Below are 11,515 nucleotides of genomic sequence, written 5' to 3' on the forward strand. Positions count from 1 at the left end.
GCAGGGAATTAGTTGATGAGGCAATCTAGGTCAGAGGCACCGAGGTGATGGATGACGCTGATTTGCAACCCAAGGGACTGGAACCAGTTAAGGCCGAGAAGGCTGGGCAGCTTTCCTTCGACTATGATGAGGGGTAACCGGCTGTCAAACCCCTTGAATTGCACTCTAACTTTTCTGGCGCCAATTACTGGGATCAGATTGCCCTGATAGTCTTTTAGAGTTAAGTTGCAACTCTATAATTGGCACTTGGAAAGATGTGGAATGAGGCGTTTGATGGTGCTCCAGGAGACAATAGAGGACACAGAGCCGGTATCTAATTCCATCAGACACGGGCTTCCCTCAATGGTGGCAGTGAGCTGGATCTTCTTTTGTAGGCTATGGCACGGCTGCCAGTTGGCCTGGTCACTGTGCACAGCGTGCCGGAGGATGGCATGGCAATCCACCCTGGGTTTCTTGGGGCTGTCTTTTCTGCCCTGGAACTGTCTCGATCTGTCACTCGGGAAGTCTGAGGAGAACATAGGCTGTGTGGTTTGGCACACCCTGGCGATGTGGCCCTTCCTGCCGCATCGTTGGCAGAGGGCTTGCCTAAATCTGCATTCAGCTCTTTCGTGGTTGCCTCCGCACCCACTACATGCAGATCTAGGGTTGCCCTTTCACCTTGAGAGTTCTTTCTGTTCGCCTCATGAAGGCGGTTAATGTCCTCCTCCCCATCGAAGTCTGAGTCTTCACTCTCTGTCTCATGAGGCCCGGCAGCCGTGTTGAAGGTGCTAGAGGGTTGCGCAATGGAGGCAGGCTGGCTCTTCGTGATGGTGGCCAGAGATGCAGCGGCCATCTCAGAGGCGTGAACCTCATCAAAAGCAGACTGGAAACAAAGCTTAATGCATATAAAGAGGATATATAATGTATTAATACAGATGGATTCAGAAACAGAATTAGTTAAAGATTGTATGATAAAGTGGGCTCAAAATATTGAAGAACCAATAATGTTGGATACATGGAAAAGAATATGGGTAAGAAATGTGAAATTCACACAAGCTCAAAACCTGAAAGAAAATTTTTATAAGATGTTCTATAGATGGCATTTAGATCCTAAAAAGCTGGCTTCTATGTATTCGAATGTACAGCCTAAATGTTGGAGGTGTGGTTCTCTCGATGCTACATATTATCATATATGGTGGACCTGCGAAAAGGTTAAGGCATTCTGGATAAAAATATGGTGGATTATGCAAAATATCTTTAAAAGAAGGATAAAGTTTACTCCTCAGTTATTCTTACTAGGTATATGTACTGACTTTACAGTGGTAGAGACTAACTTGATTCTGCACCTAATAACGGCAGCAAGACTGTTGGTGGCACAATACTGGAAGAAGGAAGACTTGCCTACAACTCAAGAAGGGACATTGAAAGTTACAAACTTAGCTGAGATGGCTAAAATATCAGCATATCTTAAAGATCACTCAAATGAGAGATATAAACGAGACTGGAAAAAATGGATTGACTATATACAAAATAAATACGGGACCAAGAAATTCCAGTTTAAGAGCCAAGGTGGCGCAGTGGTTAAATGCAGCACTGCAGGCTACTGCTAGATCAGCAGGTCAGCGGTTCAAATCCCACCGGCTCAGGGTTGACTCAGCCTTCCATCCTTCCGAGGTGGGTAAAATGAGGACCCAGATTGTTGGGGGCAATATGCTGACTCTCTGTAAACCGCTTAGAGAGGCCTGAAAGGCCTATGAAGCGGTATATAAGTCTACTGCTATTGCTATTGCTATTGCTATTGCAGTTAGCCTAAGCTTAAGATCAGAAATGATTTAAATTGTTTAAAGTTAGCTCAGCAAGAAGAAGCTAAGATCCATGTAGAGATGTCATTAATTTCTTTATTTCTTTTTTCTCAATAGATTTTAGACTGTGTTTGTTAAAAATCCATACCGTGTACGGGTTCTGGGAAGTTGGGGGGGAAGGAGGAGGGGGGTTAAGGGGGAGGGTGGATGGAGGGAGGGGTATACATTAGGCTAGACAAGAATTTGGTGGTAACTATTTTGATACACAAAGAATTGTACTCCGATGTCTTACTGATTGAGGAATGATGAAATGTTTGTTTTAAAAGAAATAAAACTTTTGAACCTAAAAAAAAAAGCAGACTGGAAGGACAGGTCTGTCTTGGCCAATAGTCATCTCTGGAGTTTGAGATCGCGAAGCCATACACAAGGCGGTCGAGAAGGGCCTCGTCGAGGTCCCTAAATTCACAATGGAGGGCAGCAGACCGCAAGACAGCAAGGTAGGAGCTGACGGATTCCCCCTCAGTTTGGTTCTGCTGATGGAAGGCATGCCTGCGGGCAATTTTCAAAGGCGAAGGGGTGTAATGGCTCTTCAGTTTAGCCATTAGCACAGGCCATGGGACAGCCTTAATAGGGTCAGGGGCTGTGAGAGCCCTGGCAGTATGGAACACATCTGTTCTGGAGACGGACAGGAATAATGCGTATTTTCGTTCATTGGTCAGCTCTGTGAGGTCGTGGGCAACCAGAAAGCATTCAAAACGGGCCGTGTAGGACTCCCATGTTTCGGAGCCATGGTTGAATGGCGCAAAAGTTAACATGGCCATTCCTGTCATGCTGTCAGCAATGTCTCGTCGCGGCAGAGAATCGCGGTTCCTAGTGACTCAGCTAGTGACTTCAGCAGCAGTGACCAGCTAGCTCGCTGGTCGGCAATCCCATCCTCGTCACCAGTTCAGCAGTTCGGCAATCCCATCCTTGTCGCCAGTATTGTGTACCAGGACCTTGGGTCGAGCCGAATAACTGAGGCGGAGACGGGAATAAAGAGGCTAACAAATTTATTCCCTAACAGTACACGCTAACAGTAAAGGAACTGGCTTCAGACAGGAACAACAGCTGCTCGTTGGACAGCTCCCTTTTTATACCTGGAGCTGTCAAACAACCAGCCAATCAGCTGTCGGGTAACTCCCGCTTAAAACAACTTTTATTGAGCATGCTCAGAACGTGACACTTTCTACTTAGTAATAAACAAGTCAGAGCATATTCCACTTATTCTCCTCACCCCATCCTTCCTTTCTTTATTCCTTCTTCACAATATTTGAAAAGGGTAAAAAAATAGTACTAGCAGGATCAAGAAAATATCCATGTCATGTCAGAGTTTGTTGCAAAAATCAAATCCAGAAACACAGAGAGATAACTGATTCAGCAGGATTCATTAACTTCTATACATACATAATAACACATGAAGTAATATATACAATACCAACAGCAGAGATGAGTTTCAGTTCAGAGGAGAAGACAAGTCCAGACTAGTTTCATTTCAGAGATCAGACTTAATACAGCTAAGCCAGGCTCAGACTTCTTACTTAAGTTTCTGTTTCCAAATAACCCTCATTGGTTGACTCAGTTGCTATGCCTATTCACTGGCTGACATTCTTGCTATGCCCTATTCCAGTCAGTCACCAATGGCTGACCTGTTGCTATGTCCTATTCCAGTTCATGAATATTCTGACAATCTATTAATATGTATTTTATAGGATCATGCCTATTAATAAAGTGTATTCTCTATTAAGTATAGAGAGAGTAACTTATATCCAGACCTTTGACATCAAACCATATTCCCAAGTTGTTCATGGGGCCTCATTGGGGTGAACTGACAATAACAAAAAATAAAAATGTAGGTATTAATAAATTGTTTATGATCATTTACATCACTTCATTTCTTATTTAAAGAATTAGCCACTTTCTCATGTCACATTTTTTAAAGAAATCAGATGAAATACAAAAATGCCCAAAAGTCAAATTAAAACTTTCAAATTTCTGCATAAATCAGAGATTTTTGTGTCCCATTATATTTTCTCTACAATTAAGATGGGGTCTCAGTAGGATAATATAACATTTTGGGAGAAAGATACAAGCCAAGAGACCAGCCCCAGAGGCCAAGATGGAGAAGATCTCCACGGCTACCATGAACTTCCCTTTGGTGCTCAGATAGGTAGGGAGGAAGGTAATCCAAACACTGCAAAATACCAGCATGCTAAAAGTAATGAACTTGGCTTCGTTAAAGCTGTCAGGCAATTTCCTAGCCAGAAAGGCCACCGTGAAACTGACAATGGCCAAGAAACCCAGGTAGGCGAGGACAGTATAAAACATTGAAGCTGAACCTTCATTACATTCCAAGATAGTCTTTCCTACCAAGGAGTGGAAGTCCAAGTTGAGAAATGGAGGGGAGACTGCCAGCCAGATGGTGCAAATAAGTGCTTGGACCAGGGGACAGGCTAAGACAACGGAGTTGGTCAGTGATTTTCCTAAGAATTTCCTTGCCCTATTTCCTGGCTTGGTGGCCATGAAGGCCAGAACCACCATGACAGTTTTTGCCAACACAGAGGAAACAGCAAGGGAAAAGAGAATGGCAAAGGCAGTTTGTCGGAAGAGGCAGGTGAGCTTCCCAAGTCGACCAATGAAAAGGAAGGAGGAGAGGAAGCAGAGCCGGAGGGAGACAAGGAGGATGTAGGTGAGATCTCGGTTGTTGGCCTTGACAATTGGGGTTTCACGATGTTTAAGGAAAACCACAAGGACTGTAGATGTGGTCACAAAGAGAAAAAGAGTGAGAGAAACTAAAGCATATCCCAAATTGTCTTGATAGGAGAGGAAGTGGATCTTCTTGGCAATGCATTGGTCCTTGCCCTTGTTGGGATATTGGTCTTCTGGACAAGGGTCACAGTGGGCTGCATCTGAAATGAAAAGTCTTTGTCTGAACAGTTCAGTAGCACCTAACATGATTTCCCCCTCTCCATGGCCAATGCACAAAGATAATGATAGAATGACCCACTGTGCCAATTATACCGCATTATAAAAGGGAAGTTATACTTCGTTCAGGATGACCCTGGGCTTAGGTTGGGCAGAGACAAGGATATATTCAGCCCCAGCTGGATTGTCAATTTGGTGGAGGATAAAAAATATTCTCCAGTCTTTAAGCACTACCATGATTATTAAGACTTTTACTGCAAAACAGATTGCCAAGTGTTCCCCCCCCCCCAAAAAAAATATATATATTCTAGAACCTCCAAAAGGACGATAGCCCCATCAGCCAGCAGTCCTGCTAATTTGTTGATATATGTATTATTTGGTTCACCTTCTCTGCTATGTAATTCAATCCTGGTCATTCAGACTTTTTTGTCAGGGAAGTTTAATGGACATAGATAGTGGGAGCTTCAATTTTCTCCAAAAGTTATATCAATTTCCTGGCAGATTGATAATGCTGAAAGAACAAGCAACCCCCACCCCACCCAAAAAAAATAAAGCTTGAACCCCCATACCACACCTCTTCAGGAAAAGATAAGTAGCTGAATTCCCCAAGGTTAAATGAATGGGAATTCTTTTGGGAAACTATAAATTGTGCAATGAAATGACCCTGTATATATAGCTGAGAGGTGGAAAAGATGTTCAGGATAGATCAGATCCATAAACTAAAAGTTCTGCTGAGACCTATAAATAGGTTGATTAAGGTTGATAATGTTTGATTAGGTTTGATTAAGTAGTTTGATTAAGCTTGGTCAATGTCATTATGAACACTTTCCAAACACTACTGTGCAAACCTTTAAACTATCAAAAGCTCTTTAAGACTTTCCCATCTCTTCTCCTTATGCAAGATGCTCATAATTGTTTTTTTTCTTAGCAAAGAAAGCTTGTAAGGCAGAAAATGTAGAAGAGCAATGCAATTCTTATGATTTGTAGAGTCATTCATTCATTCATTCACTCACTCACTCAGTCCTTCATTTAGGGCTAAGGCTGGCCATTCTCCTAAAAGACATGGAAAATCCATCCTCACAATTCTGAAAAGCTGCTGCTATAACAGCATACAGAATGAGAGAGTTAGAAAGGACCTCGGAGGTCTTCTAGTCCAATCCCTGCTCAAACAGAAGACCCTTAAAGAAGGCTGAGTTCAATGGGCCACTCTTTACATATCGTCTTGATTTTGCTCAACTGATTTGCTCCCTCAAGTTCTCCTTCAACCCTCTCCATCCAGCCATGCCAGACCTCCTCATTCTGCTTTGAGGGACTTCTTGAGAAACTTGCCTGTTTGATTAGAAATGGTTCCTTCCGGGCAAGAATTACATTCATAGCAGCAAATGGGCCTCCCCTCTGCCACTTTCCGGACCTGTCCTGGAAGGCAGTGCTTCACACATTGGGAGAAAGGCTTTGTCTGAAAGGAGAGATTTTAGGATTGAGAGGTGAAGAACATTCATCTTGGCTACAGGATCTGTATAGAAGTGGTCCCTGTTGCTCCATTCTGATCACAGTTTCCATCTCAACAGCCTCTTCCCCTTCTCTCAGTTTTTCTTAACCCTGGAAGGAGCATCTGGTCCCCACCTGGTTAGCCCAAACAATTGCACCAGGATTGATGCTGAAATCTGCAGCTGAAGGAGCCTCCATATCAACCCATCCAACTTTCTGTCAAAGGATTGTCATATTTGCAAAGACAACCCAGTTCAAGATATCAAATCCTGCATATTTCATTCCAGTTTCTGAGAAGGAGACTTCATCCCCAGCGGTGTTGTTAAAAAGCATGCTTTTCAAGAAAATGTTGATCTGAAATTGTAAAACAAGCAAAGAAACAACAAGTCTCTAGAACAGAGAGAATTGATAGATATAAAGATATTTCTTTGAAAACTGCAATATCATCTTCTTTTTAAATCCCATAATTCCTTGCAGGATGGAGTCTGGGAAACCGAATGGAGCTGAGGATTTACTGGCTGGATGCCCTTCCTGTCACCAATGCAGAGTTCTGTTCAACAGATATTCTCATCATGCCCAGAGAGAGAAATATCTGCCTCTACCTAGGATTGAACTCACAGCCTCCTGATTGTGAGATCTTAACCTCTAGGCCACCATACCACTCTTAGAAAAATTGCAATAGATGGAAGGAATATTATTCTGAATAGGGGAAATGAAACAGAGATGGGGCTAGCCAGCATTTTCCCAACAGACATTTTAAAGGCAATCTGTTTATTCCTTTTAGTTTATTATACCTTGCTGCAGAACTAGAGTAGCAAGTGTGGTGTTAGTTGATGGAGGAAGCAACCTTTGATGAGTAAAAGGGCAAATATATTCCACCTTTAGGAAAAGAAGAAAATTATTTCCCCACAAATGAAAGTGTGGAGGGAGAGAAATATGCCTGTGCTGAGATGAGACTAAATTTAGTTTGTACAATATGATATGTTGTTACACCAGAATCTCAACTGAGCTGTAAGTTGAGGCAAAGTTCAATTTCTAGAGCGACTAGATCAGGGATGTCAAACTCAAGGCCTGGGGGCCAGATTTGGCCCCGGGGGTGCTTACATCTGGCCTGCGGGGTGCTTACATCTGGCCTGTGGGGCTACCCTGGAAACAACAAAGGACCAGCCTGAGATGCCTCTGCCACTGAAAACCGAGCTTGAGAGAGTTGTGGGTGGCCCTCCTGAGCTCTGTTTTCAGAGAGGGTTGCAGGAGGCCATCACAGCCTAAAAAGGAGCTTGGGAGCCCATATTCACCTGCAGAGCAACCAGGCCACCACAGGCACCCTCAACAGTGATAGGCTGAAGAGTGATGTCGAGCTGGACATTCCTACCCTGGTGATGCCCCCCTGCCCACCTCTAAGGTCAAACACAACCCTGATGCAGGTCTCAATAAAAGCAAATTTGACACTACTGCCCTAGATCTTCAGCTTCAAAGATTGAACCTACACGCTACTGCGAAGGGGGGGGGATGGTACTTGGAAGACTATCGATCAATCCATCAATGTTGCATGTTGCTGCAATCTTGGTTAGATAGAAAAATGTGACATAGACAAAACCACCAAAATATGGATTCACAACTGCTGACCAACCACACCCAACATCTAGTCCTCAAAAGAATTAGAGCTACATGGAGGGAAGACATAATAGTATGTTCCAATATTTGAGGGGCAAAGAAGTGGATGTGAACCTATTCTTCAAAGCACTGCAAAACAGAACAAGAAAGAACAATTGGAAACAAATCAAAGAGAGAAGGAACCTAGAACCAAAGAGAAATTTCCTGACAGGTAGAACAATTAATCAGTGGAACAGCTTGCATTGAGAAGTTGTGAATGTTCCAACACTGGAAGTTTTAAAAAAAGATTGGATTTTGTCTGAAATTGTATAGCGTTTCCTGCCTGAGCAGGGGATTAGACGAAAAGACCGCCAAGGTCCTCCCAACTCTAATTCTATTCTATTCTATTCTTCTTCCCTATTTTCTCTTCTCTCCTCTCCTCTCTTCTCCTTGTCCAGTCCAGTCTAAAATGACAACCTAGAGTGGTAGAAATGGGGACCTATGAGATACTATATTTTTTCCTACATTAAAATGAAATTATTTTGTTTTCTTACTATGTCTCTTATTTCTCATTCTCGCTTACTTCATTGTTTCCCTGAGGAATCTTCAATTGAAATTTTGGAAAATTTAAATAAAAGAGGGGAAAAGTACAGATAGACAAGATAGTGGACATTGCAAGGAAAGTTTATAAACTCTAAAACAGTGCAATGTGAAGGTAACCAAGAGAAGGGAGGATTCCTTGGTGAGAAGGGAAGATTTCAAGGGTTACCTGCCAAGGCTTCACAGAAAGCAGGAATGGCTTCTTTCTGCCCCTCTTCGATGCCCGTTGTGATTGCAATGTATATACTGCATGTAATGCATGTGCCACAGAATAGGCAGCATTGTAGATGCTGTAGCTGAAACCGGTCATCTTTGCATCAAAGACGGAGGCTGGGAGAATGTCCAGCTTCTCCTCCCCTGGGCAAACCCTCCGGCAATCAGGTGAGGCCACACCTGCCTTCAAAACCTCACAGTCAAATACAATTTCCCACCATTCGGGCAGAAAGACGTCTCCATGGGGTTCATGTGGATTCAGAGCCCAGAGATAATCTTTGAATCCTGGCACCGGCTTTGTGTGAACCGTGAAAGACAAAGCGCCATGAACGGATTTTAATTTCACCCACTCGTAGTGATAGCCAATAGCTGAAAATTCCCATTGGGTGGTCAGAATCCAGACCTTTCCAGGAGAAGCCTGGTTCTCTTCTTCATAAATATAAAGGGCCGCTATAAGGTTTTGCAGGGTATTTGAATCTCCTGAGACAATCACAATTTGAGCATCATTGTTCAAAATGGTCCAAAGCACTTCTACTTGATCATTGTGCAATTCATTGAACAACGAGATTTGGGTAAAGATCTGTTTCACAAATTGTATGCAGATGTCATTCTGGGACAGGGTGGCGTCAAAAATCCTGATGATATTGTCACTGCTCTCCGACTTCTGAACTATAATCCCAATCCAGTTCCACTGAAAATACAGAAGGAGCCAGACAATGGCTGCATTCTGTAGGTGATACTGGGGATCGATTTGGTAGAAGGTGGGGAACTGAGTCTTATCCCTCAAAACAGGGTCAGAGAAGTGATAACCTAGCTAAAAGGAGGGTGGAGATGGAGGAAAAGGAAGAAGTTAAACCAGGAAAATGGTATCTTATTTTTTATTACTAACCTCAAACTATCTAGACTAGCAGGGTATCCAATTCTAGACCCTTCATGGGATGTTTTATTCTGGTCACAGAATTGACTCTGGAAGTTGCTGGCAGTGACCACACAAGGCAGAGCGTACAGCATTCACCCTTTCATCATGTTATGTGTCCAAGTACCTGAGAAATCTTGAAATTGCCAAACATGATTGCCATCTGGTATGAGATTCTGGAGTTGAGTCCTCCAAGGACAGAGAGAAGGTTGCTCTGTGTGTCACACTTATAGTTAAGTGACAATTTTCCCTGGCTGGAGAGCAGAGACAGGCTGACATCTTGGGCCATGCTTGCATACTGGTTCTCTTGGTAGATGCGGAAGCCCAGGGTGATGTTGGGGAGAAGCCCTGGGTCTTTGTTGACCTCCTGAATGGCAAATGCCAAGGCCAGAAAGTGTTGGTAGTTCTTGGGAACAGGTCTTTGTTGCAAGTGTTGGAGGACAAAAATTAGACAAGAGTAGGAGGGAGATTTTGTTAAAAAAATCATTATCAAGATTCTAGGAGTTAATGATAAAACAGACCAATACAAATTAGTTCATTGATTTTACTGCTCTCAGAAAACGGGGTTGCTGTCAATCAGTTGATTCTGTTAATATTGTCAACAGTATTATGACAAAGCCTCCTCTCTTTCTCTCCGCAGCACCTTCAAGTGAGCTCATGCACAAGTTATAATTTGCAGCATGAGCTCAGTTCAAATCAGTATTGACTTTTCCAAAAATGAACTTCTCAGTCCAGTTAAGGAAATGTGGCTGATCAACTTGATAAAAGTACACATTTATTATATTTCATCATGGAGATCTTAAAAGCTGACCTTCTCAAGCACGTTTTCCCAATCTGGCACCCTATCATGTTTTCATGGTCTCTTTGAATTAGGTGGCTTTATAAATCCAATAAATTAGATTAAACTAAATTCAATTGAATATCTTGAGTTTTGCAATGATTAAGCTGATATATCTGGATGGCCCCCAGTTAGAAAGTGTCTCAGAATCTGGAACTCTTTCTGTTGGGATTCCCAAAGAAGGTCCCTCCCCTGACCTAGAAGTGTCCAGGATTAACCAGAGACTGGCGGGAAGCCAGACTTGGTGGGGTAAAAAACTAACCATCTCTACGTGAACTATAATGCAAGCATGAAGGGTAGCATTACAAATCATCAGAATAATGAGATGGGAAGATGAATTTGATCCAAAACCTAGCATTAGTTCTCCCAAGTTCAGTCAAAACTGGTTGCTTTGCAATGTGCACCTTACTTTCAGGAAGATGGAGAAAAATTGACTCCCTTGTGTGACAAGCTATTCTTCGCCACTGAAACGTCAAAAGGCTTCAGAAGAGGATTAGAGAGAGATTGATTGATCAAAGAGAATCAATTTGTTCTAAATAGGAACAAATGTGGAGCCATCAACATAGGCTGGTTGGGATTTAAATCTGCCCCATCTTCAAGACTGCCCTTTCCACGTTGCCCAGAGAAAAAAGACAATCAAAGAAACACTTACAGAGAATAGGCATCCCAATTACCAGGAGGCTCCTGTAAAGGAAGCTGTGGGACTAAAGTAATGGAGAGAGGCAGGTTTCCACCGATAATAAGATCTCCAGGTCTGTAATAGTCCTTTTGTTCTTGGAAAGGTTTCTTCCAGAAGCAGTTTGGCCTCAGGCCCATCTGGATGTCTGTAGGCAAGGTCCATAGCAACATTAAAATCCAACTCATGGTCCCCAGAAAGAGACCTTCTTCCTAGAGCAAGTCAATGGAAGATGATGTACGGAATGTGATGTTCTCATGACTTCAGAGGCCTCAAGTAGGGTTTTAAGTCTTCAAGATAAGCATTTGTCTCACTCCAGTTCTAAAGGGACCCAGCCATGTTATTCAGAGCATACTAACTAAACATGTTTTGACTGGACACAAACGCCTTTATTCTTGTTGGAGTGGGAGGTTAATCTCTGGAACTCTACTGAGATGAAGTAAGAATTG

At 42.8% G+C, this 11,515-nt stretch overlaps 1 protein-coding gene across 1 annotated transcript; it reads right to left on the minus strand.

The window, feature by feature from the left end:
- Positions 1–7,958: 7,958 nt before the first annotated feature.
- Positions 7,959–11,254, minus strand: LOC148049918 (vomeronasal type-2 receptor 26-like). Its single transcript, XM_087705408.1, has 4 exons — positions 11,043–11,254; positions 9,680–9,971; positions 8,671–9,450; positions 7,959–7,973 (listed from the first exon to the last, which is right to left on the minus strand). Exons 1-4 carry the CDS (start codon positions 11,252–11,254, stop codon positions 7,959–7,961), a joined length of 1,299 nt encoding a protein of 432 aa, XP_087561534.1.
- Between the last annotated feature and the right edge of the window lie 261 nt (positions 11,255–11,515).

This window comes from Thamnophis sirtalis, unplaced genomic scaffold (assembly GCF_051295495.1).
Source record: "Thamnophis sirtalis isolate CommonGarterSnake01/CBP01778 unplaced genomic scaffold, rThaSir2_p1.2 scaffold_1, whole genome shotgun sequence".
Taxonomy (NCBI): Eukaryota; Metazoa; Chordata; class Lepidosauria; order Squamata; family Natricidae; genus Thamnophis; species Thamnophis sirtalis.

What these genes read in the sequence shown, in the direction of transcription:
- LOC148049918 (XM_087705408.1), bottom strand. Translation starts at nt 11,254, where the DNA reads ATGAGTTGGATTTTAATGTTGCTATGGACCTTGCCTACAGACATCCAG. An exon ending in AATTGGGATGCCTATTCTCT is followed by an intron (nt 9,972 to 11,042) that starts GTAAGTGTTTCT and finishes CTTGCAACAAAG; the next exon opens with ACCTGTTCCCAAGAACTACC. An exon ending in GCAATTTCAAGATTTCTCAG is followed by an intron (nt 9,451 to 9,679) that starts GTACTTGGACAC and finishes CCCTCCTTTTAG; the next exon opens with CTAGGTTATCACTTCTCTGA.